The sequence below is a fragment of the Dreissena polymorpha genome, chromosome 14 (genome assembly GCF_020536995.1).
Source record: "Dreissena polymorpha isolate Duluth1 chromosome 14, UMN_Dpol_1.0, whole genome shotgun sequence".
Lineage (NCBI taxonomy): Eukaryota > Metazoa > Mollusca > Bivalvia > Myida > Dreissenidae > Dreissena > Dreissena polymorpha.
Genome location: NC_068368.1, coordinates 70514608 through 70535672, shown reverse-complemented (window position 1 = coordinate 70535672; position 21065 = coordinate 70514608). Strand labels below are relative to the sequence as shown.

General features: G+C 36.8%; 2 protein-coding genes across 2 annotated transcripts in view; one reads left to right on the top strand and one right to left on the bottom strand.

Moving 5' to 3' along the window:
- LOC127858931 (teneurin-m-like) overlaps positions 1-16749 on the top strand; it is a 266676-nt gene extending 249927 nt beyond the window's left edge. Inside the window, exons 26-33 of the mRNA XM_052396275.1 lie at positions 552-804; positions 1183-1415; positions 2757-2914; positions 3338-4412; positions 8325-8644; positions 10257-10556; positions 11101-12712; positions 13460-16749. Of these exons, the coding sequence (XP_052252235.1) occupies positions 552-804; positions 1183-1415; positions 2757-2914; positions 3338-4412; positions 8325-8644; positions 10257-10556; positions 11101-12712; positions 13460-14310 (4802 nt within the window). The 3' untranslated portion in view covers positions 14311-16749. The remainder of the gene's footprint in view (positions 1-551; positions 805-1182; positions 1416-2756; positions 2915-3337; positions 4413-8324; positions 8645-10256; positions 10557-11100; positions 12713-13459) is intronic.
- Positions 16750-19038: 2289 nt separating this feature from the next.
- Positions 19039-21065, bottom strand: part of LOC127858945 (lipoyl synthase, mitochondrial-like) — a 30801-nt gene continuing 28774 nt past the window's right edge. The window contains exons 9-10 of the mRNA XM_052396314.1: positions 20536-20647; positions 19039-19910 (exon numbers count right to left, since the gene is read on the bottom strand). Coding sequence (XP_052252274.1) covers positions 19837-19910; positions 20536-20647 — 186 coding nt within the window. The 3' untranslated portion in view covers positions 19039-19836. The remainder of the gene's footprint in view (positions 19911-20535; positions 20648-21065) is intronic.

Sequence of the window (21065 nt, the reverse complement as noted above, 5' to 3'; positions counted from 1 at the left end):
AGCAAACAGTTTGGATCCAGATGAGACGCCACGTTCTGTGGCGTCTCATCTGGATCCAAACTGTTTGCAAAGGCCTTACAATTCGGTTCCGGCACTGAAAGGGTTAAATGTTTCACCTTAGTTAATATACACAGTGGACCTTCTGCTTCACCAGCAGAAGGCACACAGTGGACCTTCTGCTTCACCAGCAGAAGGCACACCTTAATATGCAATGCAGTATTTGTTAATGATAAGGATCCCATTGACAAACAGTGAGGCATAAACTAAATGTTGTTCACAAGACAAACAGGTTCACAACAAACACACAAATACAACAAAAATAATGTAATTTTCTTGGAACAGTCAATGCCAAGCATTTGGGATCATAAGATTTGACCTGTTTTATGTTGCTCCAAACCTCTCATGTGGTCCAGCATTATGCAATATTATTAATTAAAACATTTTAATGATGTACTTTTTCTTTTGCAATCAGCACATAATTACAAATACATTACATATGAATTTTCTGTGAATGACACATTTTCTATGTTCTGTTTTTCTGCCTGATCCAGGCATACTGCACAAGGGGGATGGCACCAACGTCTACCTGCGAGAGAAACCCAAGAAGCTGGTGGGTATCCTTGGCAACGGGCAGCGTCGCCGTGCCGACTGCGATGGATGTAACGGCCCCGCCCGTGACAACCGTCTGCTGGCCCCAGTGTCTCTGGCTAGCAGCCGGGAGGGCAGTCTCTATGTCTGGGATTACAACTTCATACGCAAGCTGTCCCCAAACAGAGACGAGATTGCCAGTATTTTGCAGATCGGGTAAGTGGGAGAGGTGATATGTTTCAGTTGTAATTATTGGTTGATGTTGTTTTGATGAGACATGACTGATGAGACATTGTTAACGATAAGGAACTTTATAGTGTGTTTTGTTAAAAGATATCATTTAGACTTGCAAATGTAATTCTATGTACAATTTCAAATTAAACTTTTTTAAGTACATCGATTTTTGTGTTTTAAAGAAGATATGAAATATGTATAATCTTGAAATAGTATGTTAAATGTCTTTGGACAGTTTTGTTTCAGTTGTTCAATTTTTTGTTTGAATGAATATCAAATATTTGTATTTAAAAGGCTTCACCTTTGTGTGGAGATTTCAATATTTCATACAAGTCTAGAAATGTCCGCTGCGTCTTTCAGTACGTATACTTCCCACAAGCCCTACATGACTGTGAGCCCAGTGGACAGCAGACTGTACATCGCAGACTACATGAACAGGCGCATTATCAAGGTGAAAACCATGGGACCAGTCCGTAATCTTGAGGAGAACTTTGAGGTTGTTGCAGGGACTGGTGATGAGTGTACGCCCGGGGAGCGAGACCTATGTGGGGACGGCAAGCTGGCTCTCACGGCAAGGTTCCTGCATCCTAAAGGTATGTAAGGTGTTGTTTTGGATATAATACACATGGAATAACATGATTATGATCTGTGTGGTGATATGGTTATAGTATGAAAGTGAAACACAATATTGAAAATTGGTTTATTTGTATCCTGACATATTTCTTCAAAGTTGATCAGTTCATTACATTTTAATAACATTTATATTAACCCTTTGCATGCTAGGAAATTTGTCGTCTTCTAAAATATCATCTGCTGAATTTCTAAAATTAGCATTTTCTTCGATTTTTTGTCAAAGAATACTATCAGAATAGCAAACAGTTTGGATCCTGATGAGACGCCATGTTCTGTGGCGTCTCATCTGGATCCAAACTGTTTGCAAAGGCCTTTAAAATTTGGTTCCAGCACTTAAAGGGTTAAAGGATGATAATGAGTCCTCAAGCCCTTCTTGTCATGTGACCAAAAGTAAAAGAAAAGTGTTTTTGTCTGATATTGAAGTGATAGAAAGAAACAATTGAATTAAAATGTATGCTGTATATTTTGCAAAACTCTATTTTGCTTACATGAATGGCAAATGTTTTTAATGAGATATGTGAGCATGAGTTATTAGTGCGCTCCATGCTATTGTTAATTGGAAGTCATGTATGCAATACCTAATACATGTAGTATGACAACCAAACATAGTGTATACCAAGGTAAATATAATTTTTGTTGAAAGCTTAAGATACAAGTCCCCAACAAAAAACAGCATTTCTGGATTAAAATATTGTCAATCATTGTGCAATTAAATAACTTACCACAAATGCCCACCATGAGAAGCTGAAATGTTGCCTGTAACACCTGCCTCCTACCTCAAAGGTCAAAGTCACAGATCAGGCCAAAACGATAACTTTCAGGTCAAATGTCCAATTGTGGCCAATTGTAATTTATCTGGACTGTAACTTCATAATTTTTAATGCAATTAAAAAAAAAGTACCAACAATTTTTTTTTAATGGAGACTGTGTGTCATCCCTTGATCAAAGGTCAAGATTACTAAAAAGTCTTAAGTTCAAATATTGGCATGGAATACCTAGTTTAATAATTACAAGCTTTATAGTTCATTGGCTTGACATGGCGTCTAACTAGTTAAGATATGCTTTCTTTTAACCCATTTATGCCTGGTGGACTCTTCCATCCTTCTAAATTGGATCAATTTATTTCCAAAATTAGGGATGTCTAGTATATTAATTTCTATATTAATAATATTTCTTACAGAAATTCCTCTAAGCAAAAAGCGCAGATCCTGATGAGACACTGCATCATGCAGCGTCTCATCTGGGTCTACGCTGTTTGCCAAGGCATACATGGGTTAATGGCTCCCATTTTCCATGTGTAGGTATTGCCATAAGCAAGGACGGGGTGATCTATGTAGCAGATGGTGCCAACATTCGCAGGATCAGTGCAGACGGCATCATCACCACGGTGATTGGTTCCCAGGACCAGCTGAAGACGTGGAAACCCATGTCATGTGACACCAGCATGGCAGCTAATGAGGTGAGGACTGATGGGCAGGGAGTGCAATGTTAGATTCACATAAGGATTTATATGTTTAGTCTAATAAGTTGAATTTACACTAAAATCATGCATGAAAGTGTGTTTAAAGCTATATTAATTAATTAAATGCAATATAGTTAAATTAATTTTGTAGTCTTTGTTATTGTGGAGAAAACAAAATTGAATGTTTTATAATAATTTTACATTTTTAATATGGATAATAAGCAGTGAAAAATATGGTATGTTGATGTTTTTGTATGCCAGTTTGAATCATTAAGGTAAAATTGATGATGGTAGTGAGAGTATTGATGTTTGAAGCACTATAATTAAATCAATACATTTTTTAATTACAGACACAAATGTTGTTATGTTAGTTCTTAAAAAAACAAACGCATATGTAAATAATAAACTCATGTGTTGCAGGTTCGTTTACACTGGCCGTCTGCCCTTGCCATAGACCCGCTTGATGACACACTGCACATCCTCGACGACAATATCGTGCTGAGGCTCACGAAGGACAACCGTGTGGTCACAGTGGCAGGTCGCCCGATCACATGTCCCATGATCGATGTGAACTTCTTGCCGACTGGCATCCTGGCAGACGACGAGCAGGCGTCCAGTATTGCCAACCACGTGAAACTCGTCAAACCGGAGAGCATCGCCTTTGGACCGCATGGAGACTTGTTCATTGTTGAAAGCGACACACATCACATTAACAGGGTGCGTGTTGTGACGACTGATGGGAGGATTCACCACTTTGCTGGAGCCAAGTCAAAATGCGACTGCCAGAATGAGAACTGTCACTGCTTCGATCCCAAAGAAACGTCAGCTGCGCAGGCTCTCTTCAAACAATTGACTGCCATCACAGTCACTCCCGATGGCATCGTCCATTTCGCAGACTCCGGCAACCTTCGAGTGTTCTCCATTATTTCCGAGCTACCGGTGCTTAACTGGCTGGGACAGTACGAGGTTGTATCCACGGAAACCAAGGAACTCTACATATTTAACAGATACGGACAACAGATCCACACGGTTAACCTGATGACTGACCAGTACATGTACAACTTCACTTACAACATCAACTCATTCCACGGAAAACTCGTAGCTGTTACAGACAATTCTGGCAAAAGCATTCAGATCGAGCGAGACTACGACCGACAAGCCAAAGAAATTCTCTCTCCCACTGGGCAGAAGAGCCAGCTCCAATTGGACAACATGCAGCGCCTTCACAAGTTCTTGTCGCCCAATAATTCTACGCTGACCTTCACCTACGACCAGATCAACGGCCTCTTGAAGAGTAAGCAAGCGTCTGACGGGAAGACGTACCTGTACACGTACGACACGATGGGCCGTCTGCTTAGCGCCATCCAGCCAACAGGGGAGGTGACTCATCTGCACACTGATGTGAACGCAACAGGTTCTATCGTACACGTGACCACAGATAACAGTAACACTGTAGCCATGGCTACCTATGGCAGTGTACAGTCAGCTCTGCATGGCAAGTCTCGCTAGTTTACACTCTCTCTCTGTCACCTTGCAAATACAGCTCAAGATTGCCTGTCTAGATTACCTGAAAAATTAAGTACCAACCATTTTTAGTTTGTTAATATAAATTTTCCATCAAATTCTGTTTATTTGTAATAATTATTTGCCACGATTGCTTGTTTGTCCTTTCAAATTCTAACGAAAATCATTTTATTTTGCCCCTTATCTTAAAACCTTGGTTATTTTATTATATCCACTTGAAGAAAAAATCTTGCAGTTTCTTTTTTACAGATATGTCTAGACAAAATGTGATCTCATTTGATAAAACTATTTAAAGTTCCATTTAATCTCTTTTTACCTTTTGTTAAATTAAGTTTTCTTGTCAAATTTGAGAAACGGGACTTCTAGGCAGTCTTTACCTGTATTTTTGGCCTTCCATAAATATCCCCAGTGTTTGTCACTGTCAGTTTTTGTCATCTCTTTTTAGCTCACCTGATTGCTCAGGTGAGCTTTTGTGACCTGTCTATGTCCGTCTTCCGTCCGTCCGTCCGTCGTCCACATTTGGTTTGTAAACACTCTAGAGGCAACATTTCATGTCTGATCTTCATGAAACTTCGTCAGGAGATTTGTCCCAATGATATCTTGATCGAGTTCGAAACTGGGTCATGCTGGGTCAAAAACTAGGTCAAAAAAAAGAAAAACCTTGTTAACACTGTAGAAGTCACACTTCATGCCCAATCTTCATGTAACTTTGTCAAAATGTTTGCCTTAATGATATGTTGGTCGAGTTCAAAAGTGGTTCCGGTCCGTAGAAAACATGGGGCAGTTTTCCTTATTTGGCTATAGAGAAACCTTGTAAACACTCTAGAAGTCACAATTTTTGCCCTATCATCATGAAAGTTGGTGAAAACATTGGTTTTATTGATTTCTCGGACGAGTTCGAAAATGGTCCAGATCCGTGAAAAAACATGGCCGCCAGTGGGCGGGGCATTTTTCTCTATATGTATATAGTGAAAACATGTGAACACTCTAGAAGTCACATTTTTTGCCCAATTTTCATGAAATTTGGTCAGAACATTTGTTTCCTTGATATGAGAGTTGAGTTCGAAAATGGTTCTGGTCAGTTGAATAACATGGCTGCCGAGGGGGCAGTTTTCTTATGTTTAGATAGTAAAAAAAGCTTGTGAACACTCTAGAAATCACATTTTTTGCCCAATCATCATGAAACTTGGTACAAAGATTGGTTTTATATATATCACATAAGTAATACCATAATTATTGCCCTTAGATTGTCCAAATTATCATTATATTATACAAAATCCTTGTAAACACTCTAGAGGTCACAATTTTGTTTCAGATTTTATGAATCTTGGTCATAATATTTATTTTTGTAAGCAAAGTTTGATGTTTGGTAAGGGGGGGTCAACTCAAAATATAGGTCAACAGGTCAAATCTTACAAAAACAAAAACACTACATATGCCAGAGTTTTGGTTTAATAATGATGAAACTTGACATCGATGTTTGTCTGTACAATATCTAGGTCAGGTTTGACGTTTGGTAAAGATTGAATGAACTGACTCCTTTCAGGTGAGCGAACTAGGGCCATCTTGGCCCTCTTGTTTGATGTTTGCACTATTATAATTGGTCGAAATACCATTGGATAATAACATATCATGTATTTTAATCATAATTTATTCATACCAATAGGAAGATGTAAATTAAATGACTATGGTTATTTATGCAAGGCCAATTAGATTCTTTATTCACTTAAATGTATATCTATTTTAAAAATATTTCAGTAATTGCTAGTATTTAGTGCTAGTTATTGTTTTCAGTTATGATAATAATTTCTTGAAACTGGTAATGAACAATCTATTAACATAAATGGTTTCAAGTTTCTTTTTTGTTAGTTAAGATTCCAGAGATATGTAAGTGATTTTTTAATGCCAAATTTAAATGATCTTTAAAGACTTGATGCTATACTGTTTCCTCTTGAAATGTTGTACTTAGTTTTTACAGTTGGTACTTGATTGTGGACAGATTAACAAAACTCTTGAATGCATAACTTCACGAGTGCCTGTGACAAAACCTGAATTTAGCACATTATTAACACTGACAGTATGTCTGTGCAATGTTGAATGACAGTTATTGGTTGTCAACCACTCTTGTCTGTTGTTTTCACACCATCCTCCTAGAGTCAGTGCATGTGCACTAGAATGCACTGGAATCGTAAAATAAGATTTGAAATCTTTGTTGTTGATATTAATACTATTTGTTGAGAAATTTTAGGAACAGGCTTATTTTGAATTGGTTATAATCTAGCATAAGTTACATAAAGTTTTTTATGCCCCCGGATCGAAAGAATGGGGGCATATTGTTTTTGGCCTGTCTGTGTTTCATTCATTGTGTGTGACCCAAAACTTTAACCTTGATTAAAATTTTGCGATAACTTTTGCAATATTGAAGATAGCAACTTGATATTTGGCATGCATGTCTTATGGAGCTGCACATTTTGAGTGGTGAAAGGTCATGGTCATCCTTCAAGGTCAAAGGTCAAATATATGGCTTCAAAGTGCTGCAATAGGAGGCATTATGTTTCTGACAAACACTTCTCTTGTTTAATTGTGTAATGATAATAAATACTGAAATGATAAAAGAATAATGTTTTGTCGAAATTGAACGAGTTCTAAATATCATTTTAAATATCTCAATCTTTCAAAGTATATTACACTCATTTCACTCAAAGTTGGACATTTAAGGTATTTGTAACGGTAATGACTATTTTAAGTTACAAATGTTTAAAAAAAAATAAGCTTAAGAGGCCCTCATGTGTGAAACCTAATTTTGTCATTCCTTCACTCCTCTTTTTTGCTGTGTAGATTTTCTAGTAGATAATCTGTGTGTGATATAAATGCTTTTCAACTTAAAATGCTCATTTTAATGATTAATGGTCTTTATACATAATGCATAACAAAATGTGAATTTGAATCCTCATATAAAAAATGTTTTGCTAAAATAATGTTTTACTGTATATTATATAGCAATATATGACCAGGCAAGTATATATTACAAATATGCACTGTTTCTATAGAGATTGCAGTGTGACACAAAAACATTAACTTGTAGTAGCCATACAATCTCTTGTTAAGTTTCACAGATTTGGACTTTAATTGTCTTTCAATTTGTAGGTTTTATAATTTCTAGATGAATTGGTTTATAGATTACAGACTTTGCCAAAATATGCAGATCTGTTCTTGAACAGAACATGACTAGTATACTAAATTCTGTCTGATAATGTATAACCGGTAATCTAGTCATATGCACTTAATTTAAGTCATATGTTAACTTTTTTTCTCTTCAAATTTCTTTGAAATCATAAAACAACTGTTTCAAACCAATCATGAGAACCAGAATTACAAGAAAAGATTATCTGAATCAAATATGTAATGTATATCACTAAAAGTTGATGAGGGCCTCTTACCCTCGGTACACTGCCACTGTGTGCGTTCAGTTGTGTCCACTTGTCTCCCATGTATCATCATAGACCGCTTGCTTTACACGCTTCCATGGGGACTAGACTCTAGACCTCAATGTCCCCACAAACACAATATGTAACAGAAATGGACATAAATATTTAATAACCAAGAATGTAAAGAAAAAAAGCAGTGTGTAGAGTTATATTGCTTGAAACAATTGAACTACCTTAAACTTGCATTAAATTCCATTTATTCAGCCATAATATTCTACTGAACATATTTTGATTCCTTTGAATATCCATATCTTGAAAAGTTACCAGTGTGTGTAAATATAACTACTTTAATTTATTGAGCCACTTCAATACAAAAGTATGCTTGATCAGTCATTTTTGCATTCTTGTATTTCTAGTTATGCATTTATGTATAATAGCATCTCATGTTGAAACAGGCGCTGCAGAGACCAAAGTGACCTACTTGCCAGACGGGGCAGTGGTCGTCGTGTTTCCCAGCAATCTGACTATCGCTCTTGAGTCCGGGGGAAACCCAATACTCGAGAACCAACACAGAATGCACTTCAAACGCAAGCTCATTGCACCAAACAAACTTGTCCATCGTCTTGAGTGGCGTTTCTATCTGAGACGTAAAGGTCGCCCAAAGGAGACGGTTGTGAAACTGGGTCGCAGGATGCGGGTAGGGGAGGTGTTTACGAGGCATGATAGCATGCTTGACTCGCATGAGGCCGGGGGATACAAGGAGAAGGCACTCTTGGTATGTTGGTATTCCTTGCTTCATATGCTCACTTACCCCACCCACTGTGAGGTTGATGTACTTGAGAAAAAAAAAATAACTGACTGAAAAAGTCAATTTATTAGTATAAATTTTACACGATTTCAGCAGAAAAAATACATACACAAACTAAAATTACATTAAAAAACAAACCAGCTTAAAGTTTTTAGATATAAGAAAAAGCGATGAACACAAATCGTTTTAAAGCGAAGCATTAAGTGTATGTACTATTAATTAATCTCTTGAACTGTAAAGATAAGGTTGGGTGAGTGAGCAATTTACATTTATTGCTTCTTATATTATTTTAATCTCAACAATTACAAGCATTAAATTCTGTCCATCCATAAAGCAACTGATAGCATGCTTAAAATTCCATTCCTTACCTGAGCCTGGATGTGCAAAAATGGGTCTTATATCATATGCAACCAGCCCTGCTGCAGACCAGCCTGCGCAGTCACACAGTCTTGTCAGGAGCTACCCTGTTTGGGAATAAAGCCACGCAAGGTTTCGTGGTCTCAGTGGTGGACAGCGTAGCTCCTGACCAGACTGTTCGACTGCGCAGGCTGGTCTGAAGCAATGCTGGCCGCATATGCCGTGAGACCCATTGTCATACTAGTCACAAAGTAGTGCCTGTCTTGTTCCATGTGCTGGCGTCAGACAATCGCTGGAGCTTCAGTGATGTTTATTTAATTGCAGTTCTTGACCTGTACACATGTACTATACTCAGGCATGTCAGAAGTTTCAGACAAACCCTCTTTGGTTCTTGTTGGTTCTTGTTTTTTTTTCAGTGGCATTGAGTTACTATTAATTTGCTTTTAATTGTGGACAAATACTAAATTGTTAATTAATTGTTAAAGTTTTTATTTTATTTTATTAAAATATTGTTAAATGTTTTTAATATTAACTAATTATCCTTCATTTTATTTTGAAGTGCCTCATTTTCATATTTTTAAACACGTTTGCATGGATTTCATGAATGTCTTGTATTTTTTTCACCATTTTTTTTCTTTTATTGATTGGACTGTGATTTCAGATAAACATTATTTGTTTCTAGATATGAAACATGTCATCACAGTTTTGTTAATGTATCGAATAGACAAAAAATTGTTAAAAGAGCCAAAGAGGGTTTAGACATCTATTATCAGCTCATCTCTTACATACATGTATATCTTCATCTGCTTAATAAGAGTCAGCCGATCTAAATTCTTCTCAATGAAATGAACTGGCTTTGCAAATGTAGAAATATGTATTAACCTAAAACGTTTCATGGTATGTACTGGGGTATCTATGTGTGTTGTAATGAAAATGAAGTATAAAATTGTGACTGGTATTGACAGGTATCTCTTAAAAGTAGCTATTTACTGATGCCATAATGTTAATTTGAATATGTATTGATTTGTTTTTTTGTGATAAAGTTGACCTTCATATACTATTTCACTGATAAATATTGTTCTTTAAAAGAAATTGTTTAATAGAAGCTTTACAAGATGTCAGATAAAACAACCGCTGTGAACTGTTGCACTTTCCAATACCTTTCCAACCATTCCCATGTTTTTACTGACCCTTGGCTGCATGTGCATGCTTGTATTGAAAGGTGAACGGTGACAACCTGCTCACGATTGAATATGACCGAGACACGCACACAGAGACGATTCTCGACAAAGAGCTGCACGAGATCATCACACTTGCGTTCGACAGCTCGGGTCTCCCCACCCACTTCCTGCCCACAAAGAACCACCACTCTCTCAATGTGACGTACAACACCGCAGGGGAGATAATCAACTGGAAATATGGAGATTTTGAAGAACAGAGGATCTTTGAGAATGGAGTCCTCAAGGAAAGGAAGGGCAACAACGGGGCTCAGTATCGCTATAATTATCGATATGGAAAAAAGGTTTGAATTTTAATAATTTGTATTTAAGGTTTGAATATAATGATTGTTATTTATATGTTGAATGATAGAACATGAAACTTCGTTTGGCATTTGGTGGTGTTTTATGCAGAGTGTGAGGCATTAAGAATTTCACAAATCTGTCTGTACATATGTGCTAAGCTACTAAGCACGAGTTTTAGACGCATCTTTACTACTTCGTGCATCTCTCTCAAACTTTCACAGTGGAAAGACCTTTATGTGTAGTTAAACCCAAAGAAAGGAATGTTGACTGTGACCAGTAATGGCGCATTATCAGTTTGTGTATTGTAGAATGCATAGTGGATCTGTTCTAACATATTTTGTGGGGGCATCAGCGTCTGTGAAACATTTCTATTTTCTTTTGAATTTATCAAATTTAAAATATCAATCTAATATGTTATTTTTTCCAGCTTAGTATGTGTATATAATTGTTAAACTTCTGCTACAGAAAGTGTTGTTTCGCGAACTGTTGAAAATTGTAGCCTTCAAATATCTTCATATATCTGCATTGCTCTTTGTTTTCCAGCCAACAGACATTCACCTGCCCAGTGGTCTACAGTACCTTCTCCAGTACGATGGCGAGGGCAGCCTGCAGATGGTACGGACCCCGGGCCTCGGGAGACACTCGTTCACCCGTGTCATCCTCACTGGCTTCCAGCGCTTCTTCTACCAGGTGCCCGCGCTCGATCTACCCTACATTGAAGATTACAACGGTAGCGGGAAACTTACACAGATCATCTACCCCAGTGAATACCGCAAGGTCGTCTATCGTTATAACCACTTCTCCCAGCCAACGTTGATTCTGTTCGGTGATACGGAAATTAATCTTGAGTACTATCCAACAGTTTCCATGTTAGCCAGTGCAGAGGTGCACGGTCGAGGATATCGTTTGTTGGAATTCTTTACTTATGACTCTTCATTGGTTGATTCATACAGAGTGACTTTTCCAGAGGATTATCGACTGTCAGACGCACGATTTACCTACACGTATGACAGAAATTTCAGACTTGTCTCTATTAATAGTGTTTTCTCCAAAAACTTGACCACGAGTATGAACTACTCTTTTGATGACACAAATGGTTTCATGCAAGGGATCAAACAGCTGAAAATTCAGTGGCCTTTGGTTGATAGAGTGAAGATTCTTGACGAACATGTGGTCATAAGCCTAGATAAGGATTTGTATGGGAGACCAAAGAGCACAGAGTTTGTGTTCCGGGACAATGTGAGGTACAAGTTGGACATCACTTATGACGAGATGAACCGCTTGAGCAGCTGGACTCGTGTGATTGGTCAGACAGACTCGAGCCAGTTTGCGTACAGGTACGACATAGACGGGAATCTCATAGAAGTCATGCAGGATGGCGCTTCCAAGTGGAAATACGGATATGACAACAACGGAAACATTAACAAAGTTCAAAAGCCCGACATCAACATGGAAATGGAATATGACGTAGGCGATAAGATAAAATCATTTGGTAAAATGCGATACAAATTTGACAAGGATGGCTTCATGATCCAGCGCCATGATGAGGACCTCATGTTCAACTCCTACGGACAATTGGTTTCCGTGACCAACTCGGGCCTGTTCAAGTACACTTACCAGTACGACCACAAGAGCAGACTGGTCGTGGAGAGTGATCGTCTGGGTAACATCATGCAGTATTTCTACGCGGACATGCTCAACCCTGACCTTCTGACCCACACCTTTAACCATAGCAACGACGAGCTCACCCAGTATTTCTATGATTCAAAGGGAAAAATCATCGCATTTGAACGTCAAGACCAGCTTCTGTATGTTGCCTCAGATCCCATGGGAAGTCCAGTGGTGATTTTTGATAAGGATGGTTTGATCAAGAAAAAAGTTTCCTATGATCCGCTTGGCCAAATCATCGATGACTCAAATCCACAATTTCAGTTCAGCCTTGGGTTTCAGGGCTCGATCTACAATCCTGTAACTAAGCTGGTTATTTCTGGTCGCAGGGTGTATGATGCTGTCATTGGTCACTACATTAACCCCGACTATGGAAGTATGCTGCGGAATCTACAACGTCTTGCTGAAGATCCAATCATGATGAACAACTACCTGCATCGACACATTGTGAACACGCACATGGTGGGCAGAAAGTTTCCAACACTTGGTAGGTGGAGCTTACCCTTATATTGTTACTGACATGCTTAATCTTGTATACATAAGTTGCTTACTTCATAATGTTCATTTATTGTTTTAATATAAACAAGACTGTTGCCAAACAATATATGTCCCCTACCGGCTCCACCATTGTCAGAATTTGCACCATTGTAAGAATAAAAAAAACCATATGTATTTGTTTCCATAGCAATCAGAATTTTTGACATAGGAATAAAATGAAATGACGTGCATAATGTCTGTATTGCCATCTATTCATGTTTCAAGTTTTATGTAAAAATATGAAGAACTTTTAAAGTTATCGCAGGATCCAGAAAACTACCATTTTCAGCAGTATTTCTAGTCTTTTTGTTGCCATAGCAACCAGAATTTTTGACGTAGGAACAAAATGAAATGACGTGCATAATGTCCATATTGCCATCTATCCATGTTTCAAGTTTCATGAAAAAATATATAGAACTTATAAAGTTATCGCAGGATCCAGAAAAGTGTGACAGACAGACTCACAGACGCACAGAGCGAAAACCATAAGTCAGGACAACAACTGCTAGCTCATAGACTTAAACAATTCATTTAAAAAATGAAATGTTAAAATAAAAGAAACACTTGTTGAATGAATCTTAAAACAATATCAGTTAACATGCGATGAATTAAAGATTACTTTTAGCAGGATTTTCTTGGTTGGTTATAAGTATTGTTTTGCTACATTTATACTTATTAAACTTGTTCTTCTTTGCAGATGTAACAGAATGGCTGAAGCTTCTTGGATTTGATCTCGACAGCTTGGCACCAAATGTCGGTTACGACGGCACTCTACGTCCAAAATCACCACATTCAAACCATAACCTTCTTCCAACATCGTCTGCTTTTGAATGTACATTCCACAGGGACATGTTAAACATGCTCTCCATTTCATCAGTTCCGCAGTCACGAGTGTCTCCCATTCAGCGATACGACCCAATTCTTCCGGCTCCAAGACGGGTCATGTACGATGACCTTATTCTGAGTACAGTGAATAACGAGATCTCTGTGTCATACTTAGACGATACGCCATCGTGGGCTAAAAAGTTCAGCACTTTCTTGAACCAGTCAGAAATGCTGGATTTACGCTACACCATTCAAGGTCGCAGTATCATGTATTTTGTGAAGCCGGACGCCTCATTGGTGAATGAAGAACTTGCTTTGTTAGGAATCCACGGTAGCACAGCAATATACGAGCGTGGTATTAATGTGACTGTGAACAGGTTATCCCATCCTGAGGGGTATCGCATACACTCGTATACTGAGACTGACGTTCGATTCCATGGCAACTATTCTGTGATCAATGTCCGTTATGGAAGCAGTTATGACCATGAGAGACAGCGTGTGATACGCCATGCAAACGAGCGGGCTGTACGACACGCCTGGGACAGGGAGAAATGGCTCATACAGAACCTGTTATCTACCTACCATAGCTGGACTGAGAAGGAAAAGCAGGACATTTTGATGGTCGGCTACCTGGAAGGTTTTGACGTTCAGTATGAGCGTAATCCATTGAAATATCCAGAGATAGCAGACGACTGTAACAATATCAGATTTGTGAAACGATGAAGATTGAAGGAAGACTAGTTATGTTCCTATGATTGTGATATCATAATTATATGTGCTGAAACAGTTTGTGTGAAGTGTGTTTAATACACACCTGTAAGGGAGGTGAGTGCTATAAGCAGTGTTCCAGCCTCCATTTTGCAGATACCTTATCATGTTGGGGCCAACATGTGCTGGTTTTAAACTTTCCCAAATAATCGCATGGCAATTCAGTGTGTCTCTAAACTGACATGACTTTCTGATTACAGAAAGATACTGAAGTTAAATCAAAATAAACTTAGGCTGCTGTATTGAATTTGAGATGATCAAATTATGACAGTTGTTTATGTTGTGTTATGGTGAAACTTGTTAAGTATGACTTGAAGAATGTTGTTATGTATTTTTATGTTATGTACCAAAGACTGTAAAGACTGGTTTATATGTGCATGTATGTGTTATTCATGACCAATAGGTGTGCCATTATTGTTATGGGTAATGATGTTTTGTCTAAAAATGTTGCTAAAATATCAGACTACGAGGGTATGTAAGATTTTATGCAGTGTTTGTCAAGCATGCTGTCCCAAGGTCAAGGTCTTAAGGTTGCTTTGATTTATGTGTTCATGAAGAAGGGAAATTTAAACAATAGCAAACTATTAACATATTAAATTCTTGTTACTTATTAAAAATACGCACAAACATTGGTATAAACCTTAGAATTTATCTCAAAACAGCAGCATAGACATATGCATTAAAAAAAAAATTAAAACATAAAAGTGTTACAAAAAAACATTTACATTTTTATATTAATTTAAAAGAAACATTATTTATCACTTTATTCCATTTTTTACTGGTGATAACATTTTCTAACATTTTACAGAAGTGTAAAGAATGGTTAAAAAAAGTCAGCTGCAGTATTTTTTTCGTTACTTGATACAATTGTACCGGTATTCTATCAAAATGAGGTCAAATACTGGCTGCTCATTGTGGTTACACTGTGCTAAATGATTTATTGTCATACATTCTAGTCATTATTTATCATGGAGTGGAGTAACAACGTTATTTCAGTTGAATATGAGCCATGTTGTTCCAAAATCGGCCGTAGAAACATCCGAACAGTGTTACGCGAGACATATCTCTACTTCCGAGTATAAAGGTGTCATAATGCGCAGTCTGGTATGTAGCCAGGCAGGCTGCTTATGGATTTAAACCGATTTTTGCACGACTTGGCTCATGGCATTCATGCGGTCACTCATCAATTGCTGTAAATAGATGTTTGTTGTCTGGAATAATATAGGACAAAATGTAAAATAGTTTGTGTGTATATATTGCTATGTTTGTAATGACACAACTGTGATTTATTTTTGTTCTTTTCAAATATTTAGTCGTAGACATTTTACCCAGAGATGCGAGAATCATCACAAAGTTTATTGGTATTTGACATGCTCTTGTAAGTATTTCTCAATAGAGAAGCTGACATGCAAGTTCTCTATTCATATCAGTGGTTTTTAAGAAATCAGTGGTTTTGATTATTATGTGTGCAATATCTATTGCATTTATTATGTGTATCACGTTTAACATGAAATGTTGTTTCATGATTGTGTATCACATGGTTTTATTCCGAGTATCATATTATTTAAGTTTCCTATGCAAATGCTAACAAGGAAAACAAAATACAGTTACATGTATTACATAATTCATCATAAAAATGTTGAGGTTGCCAAATCACTTAGGTGTCTTTTCCAACAATAACTCATGACTAAAACAGCTTTGAAATTGGAAAACAAATATTTATATCTGCTATTTTGTTTAAACAATATTTATATGTTATTGTTTGTTTTGTAACTGACAAATTTATTTTAAGGCTCAGACTTTAATGTTGTTTTTAAACTGAATTTTAATACCATATTTTACTTTAGCAAAAAAATCATTTTATGCAAGTATCAACTATCATTTTATTGTTTTAATTTACTCACATTTTGATGATTTGGTTCCAATCTTTCCCTTTATACTTTATGAACTATTTCAAAAATTGTTCTCATGGAAACCCCAATTGTTATTGAAATAATTGTTATTGAAATACACAGAGGTTAATTTTGATTCAGTGTTTGTGTTGGGCATTGACATGAAACAAACCAGATATACACAAACTTTCAAATAAACAGTTACATTGCTTAATTTGGTTAAACAAATAATACCAAACAGTTTACTTATAATTTTTATTCATTTAACATGATCACGTCTTTCGTAAAATATTTCCATAAAATTTAACTGGTATATTTTAAGTAATTTTCAGTTTTATTCATATAGTAGTTTTAAGTCATTCTTTAAACATTATCATTGCCATCATGTACATGTTAAGTGTAAGGTGTATACCATGATGCATATAGATGTTTTATTATCAGTCGATATCTACATTTTGTATTTTATGAAAACTAATAAAATACATTACTTACAAGCCAATAATGCTTTGTCATCACTTGCTTTAATACTCTAATGTGTGTCAATCAAAGTCTAAATGAACTAAGATAAGCAACTATCTAGTTCCAGAGTTATTGCCCTTGAATCTGATTAACATCTGAAGCAACATTCAGTATTTTGGAAAATTGTCATTTAATCTTCATGATCTTTCGGGCTTAGTATTAGCCAATAGTATTAGCCAATTTGCGGTTCCTTTTTTTCGCCACATCGGCATCAAACACCGTTTTAAGCTCACCTGAGCACAAGCTCATGGTGAGCTTTTGTGATCACTTTTTTCCGCCGTGCGTCGTCAACATTTGCCTTGTTAACTCTCTAGAGGCCACATTTATTGTCCAATCTTCATGAAATTTGGTCAGAAGAATGGTCTCAATGATATCTTGGATGAGTTCAAAAATGGTAACCTTTGCTTGAAAAACATGGCTGCCAAGGGGCGGGGCATTTTTCCTAATATGGCTATAGTAAAATCTTGTTAACACTCTAGAGGCCACATTTACTGTCCAATCGTCATGAAATTTGGTCAGAAGATTTGTCTTATTGATATTTTGGATGAATTCGAAAACGGTTACATTTGATTGAAAAACATGGCTGCCTAGGGGCGGGGCATTTTTCCTTATATGGCTAAATATGGCTATAGTTAAATCTTGTTAACACTCTAGAGGCCACATTTATAGTCCGATCTTCATGAAACTCAGTCAGATGATTCATCCCAATAATATCTTGGACGATTTAAAAAATGATGCCGGTTGGTTGTAAAACCACGGGGGCGGGGTATTTTGCCTTATATGGATATATTAAAACCTTGTTAACACTCTAGAGGTCACATTTATTTTTCATCATGAAACTTGGTCAGAAGATTTGTCCCAATGATATCTTGGATGAGTTCGAAAATGGTTTTGGTTGCTTTAAAAACATGGCCACCAGGGGGCGGGGCATTTTTCATTATATGGCTATAGTAAAATCTTGTTAACACTCAAGAGGCCACATTTACTGTTCGATCTCTTCATGAAACTTGGTCAGAAGATTTGTCCCAATATCTTGTTATCTCAGGTGAGCGACTTTGGACCTTTTAGGTCCTCTTGTTTTTACATAGACTCTGTTCTTTTATTGTAAGCACACAGCACTTACTGAAAAAAAATCACGACCGGGACAGCACAATCAGCCCATTTTCACCATCCAATTCTTAATCTAAAGAAAAATTTTAAAAGCACAAATAAAGAAAACTGTTTAAACTGTTACATTCCATCAGTACTACACAGTTTAATATGACCTGGAATTTTACAGCTTTTACTACACAATTCTTCATTAAGAACAATTCATGAAACCAGTAAAATATCATCACACACTTGTACAAAGTACAAATTATAAATCTAGACTATGCAGCCACACAGACCTGCATCGAAACCAATAGTTAATGCTGGATTAAGCAAATAATGCAAAATAATGGTGAACAGATTATCCCGCACAGGCTAATCAGGTATGACACTTTCTCCTTTTATGGAATTTGTGTGTGTGTGAGGAAGTCTATTATAAACAAGACAGGAAGTGTCTCCTCAGGTTAGCCTATGGTGTGCCCTCATCAATGGCGAATATGATGAAGGTCATACCTTTGTACACGTGATCTCTAGATCAGCAGGCAGGATGAATGCTGGTAATGGTGCCTGATTTTATGATAAACTGTAAGCTGTCAAGTCAGTTAAAACAAAAAAATCAACTACAAAACACTTATTAACAAATGTCAAAAGCCAGCATGTATATTGATTAACACTAGAATTTATTTCCCAAGACGCATTGAAATGTAACTTCAAAAACTGTTTGTGTTTGTTCATCAAGATGTTGTTTTTCTTTGTTTTATCATTCAGGTGGAACTTCCAAAACCGTAAAAGGTTCATCCACCCACACACTTTCTCTTCATATGTGATGCAAGGTTAACTTATACTTTGTTAAAAGGTTCATCCACCCACACACTTTCTCTTCATATGTGATGCAAGGTTAACTTATACTTTGTTAAAAGGTTCATCCACCCACACACTTTCTCTTCATATGTGATGCAAGGTTAACTTATACTTTGTTAAAAGGTTCATCCACCCACACACTTTCTCTTCATATGTGATGCAAGGTTAACTTATACTTTGTTAAAAGGTTCATCCACCCACACACTTTCTCTTCATATGTGATGCAAGGTTAACTTATACTTTGTTAAAACATGAATGCAAGCTACTTATCAGCATGTTCCACGCTCTCTGTGACCACTTCAAGGACTAAAACAAAGAAGAATAGTGTTTTAAAATGTTTATCCAATGTACAATCACAAAAAACAGAATATTACAAATAATATGAATAATATACAGCTAAATTATCACTTTCTTCATTATAAACCACAGTGTTAACCTAATATTCGCTATACCCAGCAAAAGTCAGGTCAATTTCAGGTCTTTTGGTCTAAATGAATATTTCATTAGTTTACTTTAAAAACAGAAAAAAATACTAGTGTCACTAACAACTAGCCCCCCATTTAAACTGCTTGGGCACAGACAAATCTCCTAGTCGGATAAAGTGGACTAGCTTTCATAAAACATTATTTCTTCAGCTTTAATGCTGGAAAAAACATAAATGTGCCAGTATGATAGAGTTTAACAATAGTGGGAAAAAGTGACAAAGGGCCATAATGCTTAATGCATCTTACTTTGTGGGGGCATACAAATCAGGTCTACATTTGACCATTACTATTTCCAGTTATTAGGTTTCTTCAGAACATATGCCATATAAAGAAAGAAATAAAGTCTTAAACCATTATTTGTATAGTATTTAAATAACATTGAATATTATCTTCCTTTCCAGTCTATTCAGCTGGATTGACGTCGTGCTTTAAAGTTAAACAATTTATTTAATGGCTTGTCAAACTTTATTTAATGGCTTGAGTAAACAAAACACCATACAATGTATCAAACTATGAAGAGATTTGATAAAAAACTCCTCAAATCACAGAAAAAAGGAGAGTAATAATCCACAAAGCTGAGAACACTGTGCAATGCTATCACAAGCCCGTTACAGCCTATTGAAGTTTCAGACTTGTCATGTTGAATTACTGCTTGCGGATCCTTGTTCTGCCTTGCGCTTGTTAAGAAGATTTTTCAGGAAAAATTCTCCTGAAATGTATACAAAATAGTACATCTAAAACAACCTAAAACTATTCTCCTTCAGAATGATTTCCTACTCTGTTAAGAAAATATAATACATGGATAGCACAGGATGTAGCACACCCATATTTTAAACATTAATCTTTTAATATGACGTTAACCTTTGAGCTAATAAAACAGACCTTGCTTGATAAAACTCAATTGACAGTTAAAGACATTTGTTGACAGTTATTTGAGAATTGTCATATGAATGATTAATAGTCTGTACAAGCTGTATGCGCCCATGTTTGAGCGTTGTCATTTAATTTGACCATGACCTTTGAGCTAAGTTGAAAGGTATTGCATGTCCAACCTTAACCCATTTATGCCAAGCTTCTAGAAAAAAGGCCTTTGCAAACAGCGTAGACCCAGATGAGACGCTGCATGATGCGGCGTCTCATCAGGGTCTGCACTGTTTGCTTAAAGGAATTTCTGTAAGTAATATTTTAAATATAGAAATAATATACTAGACATCCCTAATTTTGGAAATTAATTGATCCAATTTAGAAGGATGGGAGAGTCCACTAGTCATAAATGGGTTAAAATTGCACATAAGAGCAATGAGTTTGCCAGAGGATGCCCAGATGCTACTTGCCTGCCTTGTATGAGGACCTCACTAGAGCCCCACTGGCTGTATAGGCAAAGCCCATCTTGTGACCCACCTCTTCCCAGGCCTTGAACTTGTCCGGGTGGATGTACTCCTTCACCTAGAAAATAAAGGAGGCTCATTCTGGGAAAACTGGGCTTAATGCATGTGTGTATTGTTGTCCCGGATTAGCCTGTGCAGTTTGTTCAAAATACGAGTTGCACACAGAAGAGAGTTACTGATAGAACAATTTACATCTTCCATCTGCACAACCTTAAGCCTTTAGTGTTGGATAGTTACATACTTTAGGATAAAGACTGTTGAAAACAGAGACACTCGCAGTATAATGCCAGCATTTTGTTGCTCTTTATGACAACCATATTTGTACTATTTTAGTGGTTTTCTTCTTGTGAAGACAAAAATTAGTGGAATGAATAGAATACCACTTAAGATCAAACTATTTGCTGAGCAGAAAACTGTTAACCACATGCCAAGGTTTGCATTCAGGTTTTCTTAACTAACTTACCAAGCATTTTCTG